The sequence below is a fragment of the Nicotiana sylvestris genome, chromosome 1, assembly GCF_000393655.2.
Source record: "Nicotiana sylvestris chromosome 1, ASM39365v2, whole genome shotgun sequence".
NCBI classification, from domain to species: domain Eukaryota; kingdom Viridiplantae; phylum Streptophyta; class Magnoliopsida; order Solanales; family Solanaceae; genus Nicotiana; species Nicotiana sylvestris.
In genome coordinates, this window is record NC_091057.1 from 127,151,421 (window position 1) to 127,178,724 (window position 27,304).

A 27,304-nucleotide genomic window follows, 5' to 3' on the forward strand; every position below is an offset into this window, starting at 1 on the left:
TTTTTAAATATTCAGACAATTTTATTTACTTTCATATTCTGTTGAACATGCTGTGGCTAAACGCAATCCAATATGTCAGCTGGTTCCCTCTTTGATAAGTATTACTCTAGCTGCCTCTTTCATCCGCCATCTGGCATTTGTTAGGTGTATGAAAATGATACCAAAAGCCTTGTAGTGAAAGTCAACTATGCAACTCAAGCATGAAAACAGTTTAGAAAGAAAAAGAAGAATGAATTATTAATCTAGACTAGATGTCGCTCATTTAATCGTTTACAATTAAAATAATCTGATGAATATATAATTTATATATATAATATCATATATTTATGTATACTAAGGTAAATAATGAATTCGAATGGTTATTATCAGTGTAAAGATCCGATAACAATTTACCAAAACACACAACATAATTCCAAAAGATAAATACCAATAACGAGGGTACTTAATTCAACAGCATTAATATGTGTCATTGAAGTGTATTTCTCATGCAGCATGCACAATGTTTTGCATGGATTACAATGGAAATATATACAATCATTTGTGTATTTTTAGACAGAGTAATTCTTTACCCAATCATGATGTACCAATAAGTAGTGAGTAATTCTTATGCAAGCTTAATGTCCCGACTAATTGACTAAATTACCTTTATCCACACACACAAAAAAAGTAAAATATTGGCCAATACTCTTACCTAGAAAATAGAAAGTAACTTTATTTGGCCATAAATAATATTTTTGTATTTGTGAAGAATGAAATTCACTATTATTTGAAATACTAACAAAATGTCTAAAAATTCATTTTAACGGCTAATTCAAGCTCACTTGTAAGGAAGTAAAACACAATTAGAGAAGGATTGCAATTAGACAGAGTGTCATTGTCCATTAGCTGTCTCGTCAGTGTCATCAACTAGTGTAGTAGTACAGCTTTTTTCTAGTATTATTATATTATTTCTTCTGCATTACTACACTGTTTTTTTTTTTTTTTTTGAGTTCGGTACCAGTAATATAAAAATATTATTTTATACAATCAAAATGCCCAAAAAACAGCACCATTACAGCTTCATATCCATTATTGCCACTAGATTTTCTATCCCACTTTCCCATTTTGGCCCTCCCCTCTCGATCCACACACAATTCTTCAACTAAAGTTGAGTCCTTAGCTGAATAAAAACAGTCGATCAAGACTTGCCCAGTTCAGCATTTTCTGAATCTTATAAAAAAGATCCAAAATTTGCATGTTTTGAGTTTGTGGGTTTCTTCTTTCAGCTCTATATTGAGTACCCAAAAATGAGTATGTACGGTAGGGATCCATGGGGAGGACCGTTGGAAATCCACGCCACAGATTCAGCCACAGACGATGACAGGAGCAGAAACTTGGGGGATTTTGATAGGGCGGCACTGTCGAGAAATCTGGACGAGACACAGCAAAGCTGGCTGTTGGGTCCAACGGAGCAAAAGAAGAAGAAGTATGTGGATCTTGGTTGTATTATTGTGAGTCGGAAGATTTTCAAGTGGACTGTGGGCAGTATTCTTGCCGCAGCTTTATTAGCTGGATTCATTACTATGATTGTTAAGCTTGCACCTAGACACAAACACCACAATCCCCCACCCGATAATTATACCGTCGCTCTCCATAAAGCCCTCATGTTCTTCAATGCCCAGAAATGTGAGTCATCTTTTTTATATTTGTTTTTTTTGGGGGTAAACTCTTCCAAATGTGTGCTTAAAAATGTCATTGTTATCTCATTGCATATTGGATCTTATTGTCTGGATTTGGCTTTTGATTGACTAATAGGTGGAAATGATATGTGTTATTGATGCATGCCTTAGTCCTCTGAAATAATCTTCTTGTTTTGTTTGCTTTAGTTTGGAAATATTTATTACTGAATTATTTTCCCCAAATTTTGGGTTGATTAAGATGATCAAGGTCATTTTATGAAGAAAAAAAATATTATCTTTCCACTTATTTTTATATGGTCTGTGGAATGGCTCTACGTGCTAATAAACAAAGGCCTTTGACTTAAGATTGGAAGATTACTGCATTAGTTGCTGTTTGTGATTTGAGATGCAAAAATATAATTTTGACTTAACTGATTTAACATTAGACTCTTATGGATTTTAGTGGTTCATTTTTTTAACCTAGTGTTTGAATGCTGTATCTCGGTCGTTTTTGGTGGTTATAGCTCAATTCTTTTGCTAATCCTCTGTTGGTATTTACAGCTGGAAAATTGCCCAAACACAACAATGTGTCATGGAGGGGAAATTCATGTTTGAAAGATGGCAAGTCAGATGATTCAACTATGTTCAAAAATTTGGTTGGGGGATATTATGATGCAGGAGATGCAATCAAGTTTAATTTTCCTCAGTCGTTTGCTCTCACCATGTTAAGTTGGAGTGTGATCGAGTATAGTGCAAAATATGAAGCTGCTGGTGAGCTCACTCATGTTAAAGATATTATTAAGTGGGGTACCGATTATCTCCTGAAGACCTTCAATTCCTCTGCTGATACCATAGACCGCATTGCTGCGCAGGTAACTATCATTTATTTTGCATTGTGTAAATGTGTAGATTACAATTTTCTCAACTAGAGAGTTAAAGTTTCTTCTATCATCAGTAATTAGCATTCAACTGGAACACGTTATCACTGCCTTGTTCGTTTGAGTCAGAATCATGATTATAACCATTATACTTCTCACACTTGTGACAACTGTAATCTCTTGGGTGTTTTTTTAACTTTCACCAATTCTCATTCTGGTTGCTTTTTGTAAATCAGCATCAATGACTGCCTGAGATTTTATTTTCACAGTGTTTGAGATCAATAATGAACTTACTTAGACTACTCGATCTCATTGGACGAATTCTGTTATATTTGTATAGGTTGGAAAAGGGGATACTTCCGGAGGGAGTACTGATCCCAATGATCACTATTGTTGGGTGCGTCCAGAAGATATTGATTACGATCGGCCCGTGACTGAATGTCACGGCTGCTCGGACCTTGCTGCAGAGATGGCTGCTGCTCTGGCTTCTGCCTCCATTGTTTTTAAGGACAATAAGGCTTATTCACAAAAACTTGCACATGGTGCTAAAACACTCTTCAAATTTTCTAGAGACCAGCGTGGTAGATACAGTGTCGGCAATGAAGCTGAAACCTTCTACAATTCTACTGGTTACTGGGATGAGTTTATATGGGGTGCAGCTTGGCTGTACTATGCTACTGGAAATTCTTCATATCTTCAGCTTGCTACCACTCCTGGTCTCGCCAAACATGCTGGTGCTTTTTGGGGAGGCCCTGATTATGGTGTGCTCAGCTGGGATAACAAGCTCACTGGAGCTCAAGTAAGTCAACATCGCCTCTTGTATTCTTGAATTATCTTCTAATATTCTTTTCCAGTTATTGTTATTGAGACTTGTAAACTAGGAGGTTTTATTTCTTAGAGGGTTCAATATTTTGCTGAAATGCTGCTTTTCATTTTCTCTTCAGGTGCTACTGAGCCGCATGAGACTGTTTTTGAGTCCCGGATATCCTTATGAAGAAATTTTAAAGACATTTCACAACCAGACGAGCATAATCATGTGCTCCTACTTGCCAATCTTCACTTCTTTTAACCGCACAAAAGGTAACCATGCTTTATCTGTTTTGCATGTAAAGTTTTTGTAATTTGATGTTCTTATTCTGAAACAAATCTTTTGGGCAATTCCAGGTGGGTTAATCCAGTTAAACCATGGAAGGCCTCAACCTCTTCAGTATGTAGTCAATGCAGCTTTCCTGGCTACCTTGTTTAGTGACTACCTTGAAGCTGCTGACACTCCTGGATGGTACTGTGGACCCAATTTCTACTCCACTGCTGTCCTGCGTCGATTCGCTGAGACCCAGGTAAATGAAACTCTGCTAATTTAAGTTAGTAAGAGTCTCCTTTCTTACTCTCGGGTTTCTCTTCTACTCTATCTTGTCAATGGTTGTGGTGCATGCTATTCCATAATCAACTTGATTTCTCTCTGCACCATGTGCTGAGGATGAGTGGACTAGATTGGCCTCATATATGGTGTAGGGACAGTTAATGATTGATAGTTAAGTGCTAGAGTGTGTAGATAACGAGGGACACAGTATAAGCATGTTCTGTTGTAAGGTGTAAACCATTTCTGGGGTTAACTTGGTTGTTTCTTCGACTTTGTAGATTGACTACATCCTTGGCAAGAATCCCAGGAAAATGAGTTATGTTGTTGGCTTTGGCAATCACTACCCTAAGCGCGTTCACCACAGAGGGGCGTCAATTCCTAAAAACAAGGTCAAGTATAACTGTAAAGGAGGATGGAAATGGAGGGATTCATCTAAGGCTAATCCGAATATTATTGTTGGAGCCATGGTTGCTGGACCAGACAAGCATGACGGTTTCCACGATGTCCGTAGTAATTACAATTATACAGAGCCTACTCTTGCTGGAAACGCTGGTTTAGTTGCAGCTCTCGTGGCTCTATCTGGAGATAGAGACATCGGAGTTGATAAGAACACGATATTCTCTGCAGTACCACCGATGTTCCCAACTCCACCTCCTCCACCAGCTCCTTGGAAACCATAATTCTTTTGATCTTTAAACATCGTCAGTACCTCTGTCTTGTGTGACTATAGGTTCCTTATTTTTGATACTGTGATTGATATTGGAGTCTGACCCCATGAATTTTGAAGTTAGATGAAAACAGGAATATGCACCTTGAACATATAAGCTTGGGCATGAATAGGACTAGCAACTGAATCTCTTGAAGAAATGCCCAATGGCATGTCTGTTTACTTGGAACGTATCAATATATGGTATGTATGTATGTGTATGTATGTATGTATGTATGTGACCAAACTAATAACGTATTCTTTGAACACTAGAATCTCACTTACTGGTTCTCATTACCTATTCTCCACTTTACATATGGAATTTTTTTTTTACAAGTAGGCAAAATATTTTATTAATTTAAAACAATGAGATGTTGCTGGACTTGTATAAAAGGTCAGTCTGAACTACAAAGCTTCTATATCTTGTAAAGATCTAAGTAAATTCTAAAATATTTTGGGGAAATGACATTGTATAATCGCTTTAAAATAATAGTCGAAAAAATGTAGATTATATATATATATATATATATATATATATTTTCGTATGAAAGGGGAGCCTTGCCTTGGCGTAAGTGATATCATGTGATCAGGAGGTTATGGGTTCAAGCCGTAGAAACAGTCTTTTGCAGAAATACAAGGTAAGACTGCGTGCAATAGACTCTTGTGGTCCGATCTTCCCCGAACCCCGCACATAGTGGGAGCTTAGTACATCGGGTTGCCCTTTTTTTTTTTTTTAATATATACATTTATGTATTATATATATATATATATATAAATTTTATACAATTTTCCAATTATCGGATATAAATAATTTCGGCCGCGGGCTAAAAGTGATTTTTGCCCAAATATTTTCCTCTTCATGTACAGCCAAGAGATCACATCATAAAGCTAAGGTGCTTAAACGTCTATACTTGAGGATATGGATAAGATGAAGCATTAACAAGACTCTATTTTACCACTCTATCTTTGATTATGGTGGCTAATTTCTTTTCCACCTTTTCTATAATCCCTTGCCAAAATATAAAAAAAATTGACTTGTGTGCTGCTCCAAAGGCATATCCAAAGAAGCGGTGGAAAATTGACCAATTTGGCATCCAAGTTACTGATTGACTGTCTAATCATTCCAAATTTCCACCTCATTCACATGGTATGTGTTGCTTTTATCCAGAGTAATAGTACGTAGTCCAGATGTTACCTCAAACGCCAAGACAACTCTCAAGTGTCTTAATTGAATCTCATTTGCAACAACCATTACCAAATGTATTGTCAGCATACAATGTGGGATATTTTAAGTGCAGAATTTCCTCCACTGTCTACTTTGAAGCCATTGATCTTAGTTATACAGTACAAATTAATTAGTGCAACATCTAACTAAAAGCTTCCATTACCAAAACAAACAAGTGTCGGACATGAAACTAAATCACGATCAACTAAAACAACAATGAATTCGTCCAAAGAGGGCCAAGAACACAAATGCATAAAAACATGAGTTAATATTCAAGAGTACACAAGACTGTATGAGCTACATCAGTATCCTTTGGATTTACATGAATACAAGTACAAAAACCAGAAGAAAAGGACTTGAGAGCTCAATGATAGTTAAAGCAACAAAACGGCAAGGCTATATAAGAGGTACTACCTCTGAGAAATCAAAATTGGTACTATTTGTATTCTTGTTTGCAATTGGTACATACATTTCCTCAACAGGAAAAGAAAAACAGAAGACAGTAATGCTAAAAACTACAGTGTCTCTTTGTAAATACGGCTACCCAATCTCAAGCTGTAGTTGTACTGCTGGATTGATGATCAGTTAACCACTTCCAGACTCTAACCTGACCTGATTCACCACCTGTAAACAATAAACCACCAGGACCAATCTCGATGCGCCGGACAGCCTGCTTAGAAAATATTCTCCCCCTCTCCGAAAAGGAAGGCAGATCATAAACGCGAACAGTATTATCACTGCAAGAGCACAGTAACACAGGCTTTGCTTCTGAGTCATGCACACCACATAGAGTCAGCACACCACTGTCCTCTTGATGGGTATATGTAACCTCCAAATTCCCGCTCTCGTTTGCAGCCCAGACCTTGATCGTTTTATCCAACGAACACGATAAAAGGAAGTCTTCCCAACAAAGAACAGACATAACTGTACTTGTATGATCTGTCAAGACTTGTAAACACTGAAAAGTTTCAAGGCTCCATACTCTTATTGACTTGTCCATGGAACCCGAATACAATATATTGCCCGCTCCAGCAAACAGCGATACCACGTGATGTGTGTGTCCTATCAATGTTGCAGCTCGTTCAAAATTACTCCCATTAACAAATCTCCAGGCTAATATCGGCCCCTCCTCTGTACCAGCAAAGAGCATATGATTATTGTCATCAAAGACAAGAGCATAGACTTGTCCAATTGGACCATTAAGGCTAAGGACAGTTCCTGTTTGAGTGTGTCTTGCTTTGACAAAATTAGGCAACCCCACAAAAATCCACGGCCCTTCAGTTAACATACAGCCAATTTCACCATCTAAATTGAAGACCCCTGCATCTGTTCCATATTGACAATCCCACAATCGCACAGTCTTGTCCGTGCTCCCCGAATAAAGCTTATCGGAACCTGAGGGCAGAGCAATACCTGTAACAACTTTTTCGTGCCCTTGGAGTTGCGCCAACAATGTGAAACAATTCCCTGTAGTCCAAGAATGCAAATACTTACAGCTGTTTCCATAGTTACACTTCTCTTTAACCCAATATTTACAAACAACTTTCTCCGTCTTATTATTATTCGTCACAACTACTCCACCACCACCAGCCGCAGTAGTAGTAGTAGTACTACTCCTCCGCCATGTATTATTGTTGTAATTCTTCTTCTTCTTCGGATTATGATCATCGGAAAACCGCTTCGCATATTGCTGCTGCTGCTGCTTTGGCCATGATGGTTCCACTAATTCTCTACTATGTAGAAATTGACAGGGAAACCTATTACAATTGCCAGCCAACCAATGTTTACATACTACTAATTTTTTAGTAGTACGTTGTTTGTGATCTTGTGAAGGATGAAGACGACCCATCAGCCCCAGTTGTAACTGTTTAACCAAAAAATGAAATTTTAGTCAAAGCTAGAATTTAGTATTTCGTGTCCTTACAATTGATCAGATGTCTCCCTTTTATAGATATCTTGGAAATATACGTTTTGCCCAAATCATAATGAGGTTATTATGAGTTATTAAAGACATTTAATGCTACGTTACATAATCATTATATTCAATACAAATTTTCTAACGTATTCCACATTCAATGCCTATTAAATACCATATCTGCACTCTTTTCTATTGTCAGATTCATTCCTTTTGATTCTCGGACATAAATTACTTAGATAGGTACGGGTGCTGGGTTATTTATATTCCTGCCCGTGCCTCTTCCTCTGCCATTTGCTCGTATCTGTTGCAACTCGTACCTCTTGGCTAGTTGTAACTCTTTGGCCATTTGACTTTTACGTGTTTCGACACGTATTCGTCACGTCATATTTAAAATACAATTTTTCCCAATACACTAACATGTTAGTATCCATTACTGACCTTTACAATACTCTGTTCTATGTGTGAGTGATTTCTCCGAGCTTAGAAAGAGAGAGACAGAGCGAGAGTGATCAATAGGGTTTGAGAAGCTCAATTAAAGAATGAACATATGATTTTTTTTATTTTAATTAGGGCCTATTTAACGTTGGAATAACCTAGTCCTAGTCCTACAAGGAATAACCGAAACTTATGTAGTTACTTGATGAGCACTGAAACCTAAGACATACGCGTTCTTTAGTCAAGCCAAAACGAAAAATATGTACATAGTAGTTACTTGAGGAACACTGAAACTTACGACGCGTTCTTTAGTTCCACCAAGGGGTCGTTTGGTAGGGTGCATAAGAATAATACTGAATAAGATGTATTAGTAATGCTGATATTAGTTATGTTGGTATTAGTTATGCTGACATATTTCTTGTCCATTGTTTGGTTTGATGTATTAAAACATTGCACAATTTCTAAAAGAATTGTTTGTTTACAAAAATACCCTCAAAACCAGTCCATCACTCTAACTTTTTAAAAGAAATATATATTGAGAAATGTTTTTATATGAAAAAGTTTTAAAAAAATTATTTGATTTGTTTACCTATATTGTAATATAGAACCAAATATTTATTTATAAAAAAGGAAATATGCTAAGTATTTATTTATTTACTAGAGATATAATTTTATTTCTCACTATTTGGATTATTTTATACTTACATTAATATATTAACTAGCATATTTTAATCAAGCATAAATTTTGATGGCCAATTTTGTCTTTAACTAAGCTAATGCATGTAGTAAAACCCATTGCATTGCTAATACCATTTTTTACTGCATTAGTTATGCATAGGATAATACCAAATAGGATGTATAACTAATGCATGCATAACTAATGCATAGGTTCAAAATATGTACCAAACAAGATATTATTAATACATAAAGCTAATACATGCATTATTTTATCTAATACATTCTACCAAACGACCCCTAACAATATTGCGTTTTGATGACTTACAACAACATATAAATGTCAATATATAGTAATTTTTTTTGGTCAAATGAAAAATTACATATATATTAAGAACTACATTATAGTGTACTGGTTAGATGGAGGTACTGTAATCGAGAGGCAGATCCAGGATTTTAGGTTTATGGGTTCTTATAAAAATTTCGAGTTGATATACAATACTAACTTAATGAACGGACTGGGTTCCAAGCTAAATATTCTTATACATTTAATGAATTTTTCAATATAAATACAGGTTCTAGACAAAAGCTACTGAGTTCAGGGGAACCCGTAACTATTGAACTAAATCCGCCCCTGCTGTAATACCCATAAAACGGGCATATTTTGTTCTTGTATATCAATATTACATGCCAAAAAGTGTTTAATTACTTCAGTTCCTAGAATGTTTGCCCAAAGTACATAATTTGCATACACCGAAGGAACTACTAGTATTGTAGTGTTAGTAAACTGTATTTATAAAATAATTCTGAAAAATATAAATAAACATAAACAGAAATGTAAACGAAATAATAAAAACCAATTCGAGCCCACTGAATTCACAGTGTTTCCTTAAGAAATTTAATTCCCTCCTAGTACCCAAAGTTATGGATTATTTCCTCCCAGGATAGAACGAATTACACACTGGTGTAGTGGTACTTCAAACCCCAGTGTTTCAGCGAACACAAAGTTCGGTAGCAAATCACACTTACTGTTGCTTTCTTTGATGTTAAAACTATGCAGAAGAAGGAGAAGAAACTCAGAAAATCGTATGAAAATTCTGAGCAGAATAGTCTTGTATTTATAGCCAAAGTTGGCCTGAAATCTGAAGAGGTGCAACTCTTCAAAATGGTTGTTTATGCAAAACGGTCATAGCATAAATGCCATAACATAAATGGCTATTTACTCAACAATAAAGAGGGAAAATTGAAGAGGGTAGTTAATTTTCTGTTACCAACACAGAAAAACGGATTGGGGGATTTAATACTAATATTAATTTTAATATTAATATTCTGTTATTAATACAAATATTTAATAACATTTCTGTTAATATTTTACTATTAACAAATAAATTTGGTCCAAAAAATTAATCAATCAATCGATCATTTGACCAAATTCAAATCCGAAGCCGAGCGAGCGACGACGGCGCGAGGCTTGCCTTCTTTTAAAAAAAATATTTAATAACATTCCGAATCCGAATCCGATTCCGAAGCCGAAGCCGAGGCCGAGTGGAGCGAGCGACAACGATGATGACGACGACGACGCGAGGTTTGCCTTCTTCTCAACTCCTTAAGAGCTAGAAGAAGAGCAATTGCTTAAATACCCATAAAAAACCTCTTCCTCTTCCAATATGGGACAATGTCCCTTTGCCGAGGGGGAAAACTTAAAATTTCACTCAAAAAGTTCATTTCCCATTCACCCTCTTTTAAGCCTCATTAATGCTTTAAAAAATCCCAACATTCCCCCACATGAATGGGGAATGGCTATATCACGGAAATATACATGAAAAACTGTGTGATTCACAAGCAAAGAATAATTGCATCTGGATAAGTAGGTTCTCCGTTGAACTTTCCGTAATGAACTTATGTCAGATATACTCGATCAATCGGTAGATTTGATATCTTTGAACCGTCGAACTTTGGTGTATACCTAGACAACCACAAGTCACACAACCAACCCTTAACCGTCTTTAGTTCTCATTGTTGTGTTCGTTTAAGCCATGAACACCGCCTGGTTTCATAAGTGCATAGAGAACTGACCTTGCAAAATTCTCCTTGAAGCGGCTAACACTTCACGCTTACATATGTGATTCCTAAACGTGTCATCCCGTAGATACACTATTTGATATACCCCGTATCAAATTTAGAAATCATTAAAAAGTCTTAATGCTTTATCCTTGGTACTGAATATTGTCTCATCACGAGAATGGACCAAAAGTTTAGTTGACAATGTTGAACTGTCATTAATGACTTTGTTTGATCTCCTTGAACCTAGATCTTGGGATTTCCAGTCTTCTAGGTAGAGTTACTGCCACTATGACTTGTTCTCGGCCATAGTCCCATTCCCCTTGATGATTTTTCAACTACCTCTCTCGTTATGCCTTTTGTAAGTGGATCCGACACATTATTACTTGACTTTACATAATCAATCGTGATAATTTCTCTAGAGAGTAATTACCTAACGATTTTATGTCTTCGTCGTATATGACGAGATTTACCATTATACATAACGCTCCCAACCCTTCCAATTGCCGCTTGACTATCACAATGTATACATATTGGTGTCAATGGTTTGGGCCAAAATAAATTGTCTTCCAAAAAATTCCGAAGCCATTCAGTTTTTTCACCGGCTTTATCTAAGGCTAGTCCTATAAGGAATAAACGAAACTTATGTAGTTACTTGATGACAAACTTAAGACGTACGCATTCTTTAGTCAGCCAAAACGAAACTTACGTAGTAGTTACTTGAGGTGCACTGAAACTTAAGACGCGTTCTTTAGTTCCACTAACAGTATTGCGTTTAGATGACTTACAACAACATATAAATGTCAATATATAGGGTGTGTTTGGTACGAACAAAAACGTTTTCCATGAAAAATATTTTTCTAGAAAATGAGTGGTTTTTATTACTTATTTTCCCATGTTTGATTGGTGAGTGAAAAACTTTTCTCGAAAAATATTTCTAATGCTTGGTTAGGGAGTAGAAAATATTTCTCAACGTTTTCCGGACTCTATTTTCTTCAAGAATTTAATTATTCTTATAAAAATACACACAAATTCAAAGGAACTAATATGTTATTTTACTATTTTTTTTTACGCAAAAACAACGTTGAGATTTAAGCTCCATACCTAAAAAGGAAATACTCTTTTTTTGGTTGAAAAGAAAGTACTACTTCTACAACATGAAAATAAAGTAGTCATTTTGTTGAGATTAAAAAAAAATACTTTTTCAACATCGTGAAAAGAAAATTAAATACTCATTTTGTTGAAATGAAAGAAAATACTTTTTACTACACCATTTTGTTGAATTGAAAAAAATATTTTTTCTATATCATGAAAAGAAAGTACTGTTTTGTAAAATAAAAAATACTTTTTATATCAAGAAAAGAAAATACTCATTTGTTAAAATAAAAAAAAAACTCTATCTATAACATAAAAAAAGTATTATTAATATTTTTCTATTTAGGGTGGGTGGGTGAAGGGGTTTGGGGTTGGTAGGGATGAGAAATAGGGTGGGGAAGGTTGAAAAAGAGTTTTGGAAAATATTTTCCCTTCTTTTGATAGGGAAAACAATGAGTTAATAAGAAAAATATTTTTCAAAATATTTAAGCCAACCAAACATGAAAAAATTAGAAAATATTTTCTGAAAATATTTTCATTCGTACCAAACACACCCATAGTAATCTTGATAACGTAAAAATATAGCATTTCATAAATAATAAGTATGTTGTAGCCTATTAAAGTAGATGATACAAATTATTTACATTATCAGTAAATAGGGAGGCACACTTCCGCAAAATTAAAGCTCTGTTATAAATATATTATATTATAGATGTTTATTTGGTACTAGTAAATAAGCTTCCTGAAGAAGCTTATTCATATGAGACTCCATCGTAAACATGTTTATCTATTTAGTATTTTATTGGAAATAAGCCTTCTGAAGAATTTTATCCTTTGTATACTCTGTTATGGATAAACATTATCCCCAGTGAAAGATTATCCATACCTAGTATAATAAGCTTATCCTTTCAGTACTCTGTTGTAGATAAATATTATTACCGGTAGAAGATTATCCATACCTGGTACGATGAGCTTATTCTTTTGGTATGTCGTTATGGATAAATATTACCCTCGGTAGAAGATTATCCATACCTGGTACAATGAGTTTATCCTTTTGGTACTCCATTATGGATAAATATTATCCTCGCTAGAAGATTATCTATATCTGGTATAGTAGCAGCTTACACAACATCTTCCTTTTTTCTATAAATAGAGGAGATTTCAGTTCATTATGTACATGAGTTTGAAGTCGAATAATATATCAGTTTCTCTCTATACCTGTCTTTACTTTATAGTCTTTATTTTATAACACGTTATCAGCACGAGACTCTGCCATCTCGAGCAACTACTTTGAAAGTATCTGAGGTACGAACTTTCTTTTTTATATAATGTCAAATCTTTCTAAACTTGAATTTGTAGCCCTGGATATATCGGGCAAAAGTTACATGTCTTGGGCTTGATGTTGAGATTCATCTTGATGCGATGGTCTGGCAGACACCATCAAGGATAAAAATCAGGCATCAAACCAAGACCGTGCCAAAGCAATGATATTCATACCCCATCACCTTGATGAGGGCCTGAAAATGGAATATCTCACTATTAAAGATCTAGTCATACTGTGGAATAATTTGAAAGATAGATATGACCACCTGAAGATGGTCGTTCTTCCACAGACACGTTATGATTGGACTCATCTAAGGCTACAAGATTTTAAATCTATAAGTGAGTATAATTTTGCTATGTTCAGAATTATTTCCCAATTGAAATTATGTGGTGATAATATTACTGATCATGATATGTTAGAGAAAACTTTCACCATATTTCATGCATCGAATATGCTCCTGCAACAACAATATCGAGAGATGGGATTTAAATAATATTCTGATCTTATCTCACATCTTCTAATAACCGAGCAACATAATGGGCTATTAATGAAAAACCATGAAAGTTGACTTACTGGTTATTGTCCATTTCCTGAAGTGAATGAGATGAACTTCCACCAAGCTAGACGTGGAAGAGGTCGTGGCCCCAGTCGTGGTCATGGCCATGGTCGGGAAAGAAACTCTAATCATGGTAATAATAATGCACCAAAGAACCCTTCTCACCACCAGCAGTGGAAAAGGAAGGAACAAAAGCATGAAGCGGTGCAAGCACCAAATGCAAAAAATACATGTTGTAGATGTGGAGGAAAAGGACACTGGCCACGTACCTGCCGTACGCCAAAGCACCTGGTTGAGCTTTATCAAGCCTCCCTGAAGAAGACAGAGAAAAATGCTGAAGTAAATTTTATTTCTGAAGATAATTTAGACTTCATGCATTTGGATGTAGTTGATTACTTTGCACTCCCAAACAGAGAAACAAGTCATGTATCGGTGGTGAATCTGTAGAAATGTAAATATTTTAATTTTTGTTGTTTGTAATAGATAGTATGGTTATATAATTGTTGTACATAAATAAAAGTTATGTTTTGATAATGATGTTTACTATAATATATTTTATTTATGTCATTTTGAAGAATATGGATAATTCTCAAATTATATTTGGATCAAAGAGAAATCATGAAGATATTTGTGTTATTGATAGTGGAACAACTCTTGCCATATTCAAGGATCAGAAATACTTTTCTTATTCGCATAAGGAAAAAGCAAATGTTTCAACAGTTTCAGGTAATGTAAGTTTGATTGAAGGCTCCGGAAGAGCCATTATATTTCTGTCTAAGGGAACAAAATTTATTATAGACAATGCCTTGTTCTCCTCCAAGTCTCGAAGAAACTTATTGAGTTTTGTAGATATCCGTCGAAATGGGTATCATGTTGAGACAATATATGAAATGAACGTGGAATATCTTTGTGTTACAAAGTATATTTCTGGCCAGAAATACATTGTAGAAATGTTACCGACTTTATCTTTTAGCTTATACTATTCAAAAATTAGTACAATTGAAGCACACTCTATCGTAAACCTGAAGTTTACGGATTCAAATACTTTTGTGCTTTGGCATGGCTGTTTAGGCCATCATGGATCAATAATGATGAGACGAATTATTGAAAATTGTTGACAACCAATTTTGGCCTTCCTTTTTCATAATCAATTTCTCTATGCTTCCTAATTCTTAATAACTTACTAAATATATTTTACATATTTTTATCCAAAATATTTGCTATATTTTTCTAGCCTCAAGATTTATAAAATAAAATGTAATTATTAGACTTAAAATAATTTAGTATATTTATTTATTGTATTTATATCGTTATTATTATTTTAGTTAGTTAGTCACTATCATATTATTATTTAATGCTAATGCATCGTAATAATTAATACAAACATTATTTACCAAAATATATTTTATTTCTCTATTTCTTATTCTATATACAAATGCATATATACTAAATATTAATTTTTACAACAATATAATATAATATATTTTATTATAAATTAGAATTATGGAAGCATAGTAATTTTAAAGTGAAAAAGGACTTTTAAATGTAAATTGGATCATCTTGGTAAAATTCAATGTTATTTAAAATGGGACCAACTCTTATAACACATTTTCAGATTTTTAGACCCCATAAATCAACTAACCAGGCTCACAAAATAGCCCATAAAATAGCCCATACCCGCCAACCCATCTGCCTAATTCTTTCATCTACATAAGCGCCACATGAGCCTTTACATCAGCGCCACATATGCGCCAACGGTCCTAATCCCATAACCAACACACGCCTAACACATGCCCTCCTCATCCCTTCACACTTTGACCCCACACCTTGCCACATGGATTCATCAGATCTAGTCCATTTTAAATTAATAGTCAAGATCATTTCTTCTATCTTCTAGAGAATTCCAAATAAATGCTTTCTTTCTTTTATTTTATTATACCTTATTTACTTATATCAGGATTAATCTCAGCCATTAGATGCATCTAATCCAATGGTTAGATTTATTTCTAAAATTAAAATTAAATTTGACTCGGGTTCCATCTCTTTCCCTCTTTCAAAGAAAAGAACGCTTCTTTTCTCTCTGCCATAGCAGAGGGTTTTGGCTTCTTCTTTTTTTTCTTAGCAAAATTTGATTCTCATATCATATAATCAGAAATTTGTGTGGCCATTCTAAGGAATTATCTGCAAACTCAAGCACTTTGACTGAAGAATTCAGTCACAATCCAAAATCCACTAAGGGTCGTGATGGTGCCGGACACCACTGCCAGGCAAGCCAACACCAAGAAGTTAATTAAATTTCTATTTTAGTCTTCATTGAAATCATTCCTTTTATACATTAAATAATAAATAATGAAATTTATTGAAATAAGATGATGTCTTTAACAAACTTAATATTTAATAATTCCATAATCATCCCAAAACCCGGTGTCACAAGTGCATGAGCTATAGTCAAGATCATTTCTTCTATCTTCTAGAGAATTCCAAATAAATGCTTTCTTTCTTTATTTTATTATACCTTATTTACTTATATCAGGATTAATCTCAACCATTAGATGCATCTAATCCAATGGTTAAATTTATTTCTAAAATTAAAATCAAATTTGACTCGGGTTCCATCTCTTTCCCTCTTTCAAAGAAAAGAACGCTTCTTTTCTCTCTGCCATAGCAGAGGGTTTTGACTTCTTCTTTTTTTCTTAGCAAAATTTGATTCTCATATCATATAATCAGAAATTTGTGTGGCCATTCTAAGGAATTATCTGCAAACTCAAGCACTTTGACTGAAGAATTCAGTCACAATCCAAAATCCACTAAGGGTCGTGATGGTGTCGGACACCACTGCCAGGCAAGCCAACCCCAAGAAGTTAATTAAATTTCTATTTTAGTATTCATTGAAATCATTCCTTTTATACATTAAATAATAAATAGTGAAATTTATTGAAATAAGATGATGTCTTTAACAAACTTAATATTTAATAATTCCATAATCATCCCAAAACCCGGTGTCACAAGTGCATGAGCTATTTCTAGAAAATCAAATGAAGTGCAATAACTGTCCGGAATACAAATTGGACAGAAGGTAAATACTATACACTAAAAGAGACTATGCCGACTCCGGATCGCCTCGAGAGATGCAGCTCACCTAAGTCGTCGTATCATCCATGCTGCTACACCCATTAGGCCGCTAGGGGTATATGTGCATGTGCAACAAAAATGCACATCAAGTGTAGCATGAGTACAAAAACAACGTGTACTCAGTAAATATCCCGTCTAATCTCGAAGAAGTAGAGACGAGAGGTCGACTTCGACACTTACTAGTGGTCTAATAATAATATATCAATAATATAGTAAATCGAGGGTTTTTATAAAAAAATGGTTGTAACTCAATAGCATGAAGCAAGTAAATAATTCTCTTATTCATAGGAAAATTTCCAAATTAGTTGTCATCATTTATACATTTATTTTCAATCCGGGGAAGCAATATCCTCATTTATAAATATCAAGGCTGTCACACCTCCTTTTTCCTACACCCCCGGAAAGGGCGTAAGAGGAGTTTTTCCAATTAAAGGATAATCGAATCGGGATTATTTATTAAAGATTCAGAGTAGCCACTTGGGAGATTTATGGTGTCCCAAGTCACTGGCCGAATCCCGAATCGAGGAAAAGATTGACTCTGTTTAAAAGTCCGTGAATCAGAAATCCGAGTAAGGAATTCTGTTAACCCGGGAGAAAGTGTTAGGCATTCCCGAGTTCCATGGTTCTAGCACGGTCGTTCAACTATTATATTTGGCTTAATTATCTGATTTTAAATAATTATGAACTACGTGCAAATTTTAACTTTTTAACCGCTTTTATTCATTTTTTAGAGAAAATTACAACGTCATTAAAACACGTCTCAAACCACGTCACATACATGCACCCGTGGTCTTTGACATATTTTAACATCGTTGTGATTTGGATTTGGGTCACATAAATGCGCACCCGAATTTAGAAAAATAATATTATTAAATTAACGCGCCTAAAGCAATTTCGCGTTTGCAACTTTGCGAGGGCCATGAAATTTACTAAATAGCACGCCTCGAGTTCTAAGGGTAAACAAAATTAATTAGACGTGGGCCATGCAATTGTCATTTTTGTTTGGCATGTCGCACCTCAACTTACTCTAATTAGAGCATTTCTAAATTAACACACGAGGGCCATAAGTTGTTATTGGTTTGAATGACACACCTCAAAATATCAAAAGAGTCTAATTGATTAAGGAAAAGAATCAACCCCCAGTAGTTCAAAATATATATAATGCTAAAGGCCTGAGCCAAATTTGACACCCACGAATCAACACTCAAGGGAAACGGACCAACGACATTGAGCTAACCCAAACGGGCCTCTAAAGCAAGATTAAAGTGTCCTCTTGGATAAGAAGACCTAAGCCCATGACACAAGAAGGGCAGGAACCTTAATACCTGAGGAAAGAGATAGAAATGGATTACTTGCTTCTCCAAAGGCCTCACGCGGTTAAGAAGCTGAAAGAGAAGCTACTGGGACTGGGCATGGGCATCCTCACTGACGCTATTTAGTTATTCGGGATCAGAATTCACACTATAGAAGACGGGAATTGAGTTATGATTGATGAAAGTCTGCTATGTATTAAGTAGTAAAAAGAGTCTCAATTGACTAGCATCACCCTTCACTCAAAAATTCCTCAACGCCATATGCAGAATTCTAATTCTGGACAAGCTTTCAGATTCAGGCCCAAATTTATCAGCCCTAAGATTGCCAAGCTTGTCTAGTTAGCTAAAAACGATGATCAACATAATATCACCATGGAGCATTGAGCCGTGTGAACAACTTAATCCATGGCTTAAAATAATTGGCAAAAATTAACTAACTGAAAGAAAATCTGATTTTATTTTAGCAAGCATGGAATTAAAATTAGTCTCATGAAACATGCATACAAATTTCCCATTTATCTTCTGTTTTAACTATTACAATAGGGACGAACATAGAAGCATTTGAGATTCAGAATTAAACAAGCATCGAGTAACCATATGCTTAACTCAGATTTTTGGAGCTGTTCTTTAACAGACAGTTTCATGCTATTTGGGCATTTTTGCTCAAGACATGTGAATGGTAAATATCAATCCTATAGGTTAATCTAAGAAACAATAAGAGTCTGAATTACACCCTTCAAATGGAACTCATACTAATGATGTTGATATCAACAGATAATAAGCAAAAAAAATACCCAAAGCTTAAGCATTCTAATCCACGTTACACTATAATAGTCCTTTGGAGTCCTTTTATACAAATCTGAACATTAAGATTCATGCAAATCACTAATAATTTGGAACACCTGATTCGTTTAACACTACAAATGATCTCAAAATTGAAATGGGATGATTTTCAGAAGTGTAGAAAACAAAACATATGCTGAAAACTAATTCTCATGTATTTCCAACTTCAAACAAATACTTGGCTTCTTCATTTCATAGGTCAAAGGAATGAACAATACCTGGAAATTAAAAAGAAATCAAAATGTAGGGGTCCGTGTTCTACAACAGTAGAGCAACAACAGGATTCAACACCCAAACTCAATAAAACAGCAAAAATGGCCAACGAAAGCCAATGGAACAGTAACTACCCAATAGAATTCAACCCAAAACTTTAAGAAATCCAAATTTAAGCCATCTCAAACATGGAAAGAATCAGAAAATATTTCAATCACTGAAAACTTCAACACTCAAAGCCGAGAAATCAATGGAACAAGTTCAGAGTTTCAGCCGTGAATATTTTCAGAATTTTATCTCTTCAAGTCTGCCTTCTAAGGAAAGAAAAGGTGCCTTTATAGGCAAGCAAATAGGGCAACCTTTCAGATTTTAGTTCTACCCTTTAAGCCCTTTTCAAATTTGCTTTTAGCTTAGATATCCCTAAAATTTTGACTTGTTAACAATATGAAATTCAAATTAAAACACCTACTAGAAGCTTCCTATTTCTGTTATCAGAAAGATTTCCTCAACCAAATACCCAAACTACCCCCCATGCCCTTGTTATTTACCTTGCTAACCAAACAAACTTGGGCTCAAAACAATCGGGCATCTTGAATTGGGTCATAAATGACTCAAACCCAAGGCTGGTTCCAAATCAATCCAAATGAACATTCAGAAACTCAAATTCTGACCCAAAACCCCAACAAAACTAAGTGACAGTAACACGAATAAACAATTTGACTCTGTGTTGACTATTACCTTGACAGTTATGAATTAAAAAGAGATAAGATTAATAATAACAAAGTTGACACTGCAAAATCAACCCTAAGCGGGTTTGGAATAATTAAACAGAGGTACTAACAAAGTCGTGCTTAATAGATCAAAACAGGTAAAGAAACCAATTTGGGAAAATAAAACTTAACGAAGAGCACAAGAACATGACCAACTCTCAAACAACACAATTAACCCAATTTCAATTGAATTGACCAGAAAAAGGAGGAGAGGTGAACCAAGAAATGAAGGAAGGACTCACCGACTAAAACTCGAACCTGGGGCTTGGCACTCCTAAATAACGTCAAGTACTTGTTCTTTATCAAGGACAACTCTGCATGTACGGGTTTGGATTTGGATTCAAAAGCTCGGGCTTCATATTCAACATTCGATGAGTTCCAGACAGATTCGAGGGGAGCTGGTCACAGATTTGGGGAGAGGGGGTCGAAGAGGCACTAGGGTGCCGATTTGGTGGGGAAAGGTGGGGGCGCCGCCACCGGAACACATTGAAATTTCAGGGCGGCTGGTTAGGGTTTCAGATTTCGATTTGAAATTTGATAGGTTCTGGGTGGATTCGAGGAGAAGTGTTTGAGGATCTGGAGAGAGGGAAGTGAGAAGAACATTTGGTGTTGTACCGGTGGCGATTGGCAGTGACGCCGCCATGGTCTGGGGTTGGGGGTTCAAAGGAGGCAATTTAGGTTTTATTCCTGGTTTTTGAGAGGGGTCCATGTGAGAGGTGAGAGACGGGGTGGATAGGGGCATTAGGACACTTATATACTAAGGGACCCCGTGTTCCCAGCCGTTTGATCGAGAAACCTCGACGGCTGGGATTGAACACTGGTTAAACGAGGTCGTTTTTGGCTATGGTCGAGATTGGACTGGGTGGGGCGACTGGGCTGTGGGTTAGGGGTGGTTTGCGTTTGGGCCTGAGAGTTTGGACTTAAAGAGTAGCCCAATTCTATTCTCATTTCCCATTAATTCTTTTAGTTTCCTTTCTTTTCTCTTTTTTTTTGAAAATTAAAACTAAAAAAAAATCCTAAATTAAATTAAAAACCAAACTAACTCATTAAAAATACTAACTAATCCTAGATAATTAACACCACTAATAAATTAAATAAAAACTACATGAAAATCAAAAATTAGAGTTAATGTGTGTGAAATGACTATTATTGTGATTTTCTTTTTATAGAACAACTTAATTACTAAATAATTCTTAAAATACAAAATTAACTCCTAAATGCACATGCAACACATTTTTGTATTTTTCACTAATTAAAATGCACAAACAAAAATGCAAACAATTAACAGAAAATGCCACGAAAATCCACAAAAATTGCAAACACTGAAAGAAATTATTTTGTTTTGAATTTATGGGAGTAATTCATATAGAGAAAAAATCACGTGCTCACAGCTGCCCCTCTTTGCTGGGAAACACAAAGAATTTTCGGGCAAAGATAAAATGAGTGGATACGAGCAATTTTTGTCAGTTTGAATACTCCGTGGGAAGCATTTTTGAAAGAGTTGACCGCACCCTGCTTCTGAGGTTGCCTGCATATCCTTGGCTAAAAAGGAATCAGGTCAGTGTAGTTCAGGAATGTCTAGTAGCTGGGGCTACCATGAAGTTGTGATTTCACTGTTGCTGCTGCTGCTACTGCTTACTGAACCCCCTTATTACACCATGTCAAAATAAAAAGACGCTAGACTAGACTATGATCTATGCTTTACTAAAAATCCTATCTATATATTCAAACTTGCTCTTGTGGTTCTTGTTGCCATGCTGACTTGTATTCTCCTGGTGAGATCCCTTTGTTGCCGCCTTGAATTGTAATCTGAGATGTTTTCCCTTTCTCCAGGTGGACGCCTGACTGCTAACTACACTTTGAGATGTTTTTCCTTTCTCCAGGTGGATGCCTAACTACTGAACTGTATTTTGAGATGTTGCCCCTTTCTCCAGGTGGACACCTGACTGCTGAACTTGAAATGTATTCCTATGCTCTCTAGGCGGGCTCCTAATTGCTAAACTTGAATGTATTCCCATGCTCTCCAGGCGGGCTCCTGACTGCTAAACTTGAATGTATTCCTATGCTCTCCAGGTGGGCTCCTGACTGCTAAACTTGAATGTATTCCCATGCTCTCCAGGCGGGCTCCTGACGGCTGAACTTGAAATATATTCTCATGCTCTCCAGGCGGGCTCTTGATTGCTGAACTTGAAATGTATTCCCATGCTCTCCAGATGGGCTCCTGATTGCTAAACTTGAATGTATTCCCATGCTCTCCAAGCGGGCTCCTAATTTCTAAACTTGAATGTATTCCCATGCTCGCCAGGCGGACTCCTGATTACTAAACTTGAATGTTTTCCCATGCTCTTCAGACGGGCTCCTGACTGCTAAACTTGAAATGTATTCCCATGCTCTCCAGGTGGGCTCCTGATTGCTAAACTAGAATGTATTCCCATGTTATCCAGGCAGGCTCATGACTGCTAAACTTGAAATGTATTCCCATGCTCTCCAGGCGGGCTCCTAATTGCTAACTTGAAATGTATTCTCTTGTTCTCCAGGCGGGCTCCTGACTGCTAAACTTGAATTGTATTCCCGTGCTCTCCAGGTGGGCGCCTGACTACTGAGCTTGAATTGTATTCTCCCTGTTCTCCAACTGGGTACCTGATTTCAACAAAAATAGACAAAACAAAGAAAATTTCTGCCCTTATTTGGTAGCTGGGCACATATGTGAGTGTTAAACTGAATCATGTTACCAACTATTACTAAGAATTTTAAAACTACATCCCATTATCTAGAAGGGTCCCGAAAACTCCTAATTGAATCCTATCTTAAACCTGCAACTTTGAAGCCAACTTATATTCCTTTGGGATACATTTATACTAGATTATGCTACTCATGATTGTTTTGAATTTTAAACTAGGTCCCATTTTGTAGGAGGGTCCTGAAAACTCCTAATTGAATCCTATCTAAAACATGCAAACTTTGAAACCAACTTACCTTCCTCTATGCTATTCATGATTGTTTTGAATTTTAAACTAGGTCCCATTTTCCAGGAGGGTCCTGAAAACTCCTAATTGAATCCTATCTAAAACATGCAAACTTTGAAACCAACTTACCTTCCTCTATGTTATTCATGATTGTTTTGAATTTTAAACTAGGTCCCATTTTCCAGGAGGGTCCTGAAAACTCCTAATTGAATCCTATCCAAAACATGCAAACATTGAAACCAACTTATCTTCCTCTATGCTATTCATGATTGTTTTGAATTTTAAACTAGGTCCCATTTTCCAGGAGGGTCCTGAAAACTCCTAATTGAATCCTATCTAAAACATGCAAACTTTGTAACCAACTTACCTTCCTCTATGCTATTCATGATTGTTTTGAATTTTAAACTAGGTCCCATTTTCCAGGAGGGTCCTGAAAACTCCTAATTGAATCCTATCTAAAACATGCAAACTTTGAAACCAACTTACCTTCCTCTATGCTATTCATGATTGTTTTGAATTTTAAACTAGGTCTCATTTTCCAGGAGGGTCCTGAAAACTCCTAATTGAATCCCATTATCCAGGCGGGACCTGAGAATCAAAATCAAACCTGCCTAGTTCTTGCCTTTCCCTTGCGGAGGATTTCCCCAGAACAACCAAAATTTTTTGCCCCTGTTTCAATCAAAGAAAAATCTTGTCAGTTTAAAATGTGGTGGTTAGTTGATGGCATTCTTTGCTGAAAGTCTCTCCGCTGCCGTACTTTGTTTTGATTGTCTTCCTCTGAACTGGCTAAGAACCGCTTGACTTTCTGTCTGACTTTCAAACCCCATGACCTTTGACGACCCGAGTGTTCTATACCCATACTTTTGTTTTACACCTCTGGCCCCTTTATCTGAACCTTTGCATCTCCCTTGAAATTGCCAAAGTATTTCACCGATGAAACTTCTGGTGACCTCTTATATCCTGCTTTACATCATACTGTCTTTGGTATGTTCTAACCAAACTGTGCTTCGCAATTTTGGAAGTTGGTAGTGAGCTTTGAAACTCTTTCTTTATTGCTCAAACAAAATCGACATTGAAACATCTTAGAGGAATAAAACCCAAAAGAAAATGAAATGCAATGACTTTGCGAGTTAAGGATAAGAAGAATCCAAAACCGGATGACTGCTAAAAGGGAGAAAGAAAAGAAACTTATCTGAGTGGAACAGCTGGTACCAATGATCATGACAGGTATTTCGGATTAATCAGCTCAATCTGTCCAACCAATCAACTTTCAGTTGCCATACTTTGCTCCGGAATTCCACAACCTGATTTTTTCGCCAAAACCTTGACCTTGCTCGGGCTGCGGTGCCCTGAAGAGTTTTCACCAGCAAGCATCTCTCATTTGTTCATCTCTCAACTCACTTTCGCCGTACGGTGCCCGTGAGGGTTTGCACCAATAAGACTCTCATTTTCGATTTCTCTCAGCTCCCGTCGCCTTATGGTGTCCGTGAGGGTTTTCACCAATATCTCTCTCATTTTCATCATTATTTTTTCCTGCTTGGGTCAAAGTGTTGCCCCTGATATGAATCACCTCCACTTGCTTGACTTGAAATTTTTCAAAGATTGGTCGGAAGTTCTTTCTTTGGACTGTAATGTGGGCTTTTGGATAGGGTTAGAAAGAATGGGTCTCAAAGGCTCAAAACAATTCAAATGGGTTCAAAATTACAACTTTTGGAATCAGATTTCTTGCAACAACCACAAATTCTGCCTAGTTTCTTTGCTTGGGGACTTTTAGATTTTTGTTTTGATGGGATCAAACCGTGAGGCTGCCTACGTATCCTTAAAAGGAATTAGGTCGAACGTAGTTCATGTCATAGGAATTACTTTGTTGTTGTGATTTTTCTTTCCTTTTCTTCCTCTTTCTTCTCTCCTCTTTCTTCTTTTTCTCTTTTTGTTGTTTTTTTTGCACGTGCGTTTCTGAACTTTGCTACTGATTCCAAAAGAGGGGTATGAAAGGAAATAAATGAGTCTCAAAAGGGGTAACAAAGGATAAAGTGTTTAGATAGCAGAACAAAATGCCTTCGTCATTCCAATCTTCAAAATATGCTAAGTATAAACAAATACAATTTAACCAAAGAAATCATACATAATATCTTTTGACCGCATCAGAATTGATAGACATTTCTACACATTTTCCTACTATATCTGTTAAATATAAAGCACCATTGGACAACACTCTTGTTACGACGAATGGCCCCTGCCAGTTTAGGGCGAACTTGCCTTTTGCTTTAGCCTGATAAGGAAGGATGCGTTTCAATACTAACTGACCCACTTCAAACTTCTGTGGACGCACCTTCTTATTATATGTTCTTGCCATTCTCTGTTGATACAACTGGCCATGACACACTGCTGCTAATCTTTTCTCATCAATCAAACTCAGTTGCTTCATGCGGGTTTTGACCCATTCGTCATCATCAATTCCGGCCTCAGCGACAATCCGAAGGGACGAGATTTCAACTTCCACGGGTATTACTGCTTCGGTGACATACACCAACAAATAAGGAGTTGCCCCTACCGAAGTACGAACAATAGTGCGATAACCCAATAACGCAAAAGGCAGCTTCACATGCCATTACCTAGAACCTTACACCATTTTTTGGAGTATCTTCTTTATGTTCTTGTTGGCTTCCTCGACTGCTCCATTCGCCTTAGGGCGGTATGGGGTATAATTGCGATGTGTAATCTTGAACTGCTGACATACCTCTTTCATCAGATGACTATTGAGATTACCTCCATTGTCTGTAATGATCACCTTTGGTATCCCAAACCGGCAAATGATATTTGAGTGCACAAAATCAACCACCGCCTTCTTGGTTATAGACTTGAATGTTTTAGCCTCTACCCACTTGGTGAAATAGCATATGGCTACCAGAATGAACCTGTGCCCATTTGATGCTGATGGCTCAATTGGCCCAATGACATCCATGCCCCATGCAACAAAAGGCCACGGTGCAGACATCGTGTGTAATTCAGATGGTGGAGAATGAATCATATCTCCATGCACTTGGCACTGATGACATTTACGCACGAAACTGATATAATCTCGCTCCATAGTGAGCCAATAATAACCTGCTTGGAGAATCTTCTTTGCCATCACGTACCCACTCATATGCGGTCCACAGACTCTAGAATGTACTTCGGTCATAATAGTTGTGGCCTGCTTAGCATCTATGCATCTTAGCAGTCCAAGATCTGGAGTCCTTTTGTACAAAACCCCTCCGCTGAAGAAAAAGCCGCTTGCCAACTGCCTAATTGTTCTCTTTTGATCACTTGTGGCTTGTACAGGATACACCCCATCCTGATATATTCCTTGATATTATGAAACCAAGGCTCACCATCAAGTTCTTCTTCCACCACATTATAGTAAGAATGCTGATCATGTACCTAAATATGCAAAGGGTCAACATAAGCCTTATTTGGGTGATGTAACATTGACGCTAGAGTAGCCAAAGCATCGAAAACCTTATTATGGATCCTTGGAATATGCCTGAACTCTACTGATTAAATCCGTTGACAAAGATCATGCAAACATTGCCGGTACGGTATAAGTTTTAAATCCCGTGTTTCCCCATTCCCCTTGGATCTGGTGCACCAGAAGGTCCGAGTCTCCCAAGACCAAGACTTCCTGGACACCTATGTCTGCAGCCAACCTCAAACCCAAAATGTACGCCTCCTACTCAGCCATGTTATTAGTACAGTAGAAACGAAGTTGGGCGGTAACAATGTAGTGATGCCCCGTTTCAGAAATAAGTACGGCTCTTATCCCAACGCCCTTCATGTTAGCAGCTCCGTCAAAGAAATGTTTCCACCCTGGCTTTTCAATTGGTTCCAACTCATCAATATGCATTACCTCTTCATCAGGGAAGTAAGTCTTCAAAGGCTCATATTCTTCATCCATTGGGTTCTCAGCCAAATGATCGGTCAATGCCTGGGCTTTCATTGCAGTCCTAGTCACATAGACGATGTCAAATTCTGTGAGCAAGATTTGCCACTTTACGAGCCTCCCTATAGGCATAGGCTTCTGAAAGATATACTTTAACGGATCCAAATGAGAGATGAGGTAAGTAGTGTAAGAGGACAAATAGTGCTTCAACTTCTGTGCTACCCAAGTTAGGGCGCAACATGTCCTCTCAAGTT

At 36.6% G+C, this 27,304-nt stretch overlaps 2 protein-coding genes across 2 annotated transcripts; one reads left to right on the top strand and one right to left on the bottom strand.

Moving 5' to 3' along the window:
- The first annotated feature begins 984 nt into the window (after positions 1-984).
- On the top strand, positions 985-4,899 carry LOC104221504 (endoglucanase 25-like). Its single transcript, XM_009772578.2, has 6 exons — positions 985-1,665; positions 2,220-2,530; positions 2,877-3,335; positions 3,481-3,616; positions 3,701-3,873; positions 4,175-4,899. The coding sequence occupies exons 1-6, from the start codon at positions 1,287-1,289 to the stop codon at positions 4,574-4,576; spliced, it is 1,860 nt and encodes a 619-aa protein (XP_009770880.1). The 5' UTR covers positions 985-1,286; the 3' UTR covers positions 4,577-4,899.
- Positions 4,900-6,121: 1,222 nt separating this feature from the next.
- LOC104221503 (zinc finger CCCH domain-containing protein 48-like) lies at positions 6,122-27,065 on the bottom strand. The gene is made up of 3 exons (XM_009772577.2): positions 26,864-27,065; positions 23,736-23,797; positions 6,122-7,691 (listed from the first exon to the last, which is right to left on the bottom strand). Exons 1-3 carry the CDS (start codon positions 27,063-27,065, stop codon positions 6,378-6,380), a joined length of 1,578 nt encoding a protein of 525 aa, XP_009770879.2. The 3' UTR covers positions 6,122-6,377.
- Positions 27,066-27,304: the final 239 nt, after the last annotated feature.

Excerpts from the sequence above, each read along its gene's own strand:
- LOC104221504 (XM_009772578.2), top strand. The coding sequence starts at position 1,287 with ATGAGTATGTACGGTAGGGATCCATGGGGAGGACCGTTGGAAATCCAC. Across the intron at positions 3,336-3,480 it reads ACAAGCTCACTGGAGCTCAA|GTGCTACTGAGCCGCATGAG; the intron begins GTAAGTCAACAT and ends TTTTCTCTTCAG. Across the intron at positions 3,617-3,700 it reads TTCTTTTAACCGCACAAAAG|GTGGGTTAATCCAGTTAAAC; the intron begins GTAACCATGCTT and ends GGGCAATTCCAG.
- LOC104221503 (XM_009772577.2), bottom strand. The coding sequence starts at position 27,065 with ATGGATGAAGAATATGAGCCTTTGAAGACTTACTTCCCTGATGAAGAG. Across the intron at positions 23,798-26,863 it reads CGCCCAACTTCGTTTCTACT|GGGCAAAAAATTTTGGTTGT; the intron begins GTACTAATAACA and ends TGATTGAAACAG. Across the intron at positions 7,692-23,735 it reads GAAAGGCAAGAACTAGGCAG|TTACAACTGGGGCTGATGGG; the intron begins GTTTGATTTTGA and ends TTGGTTAAACAG.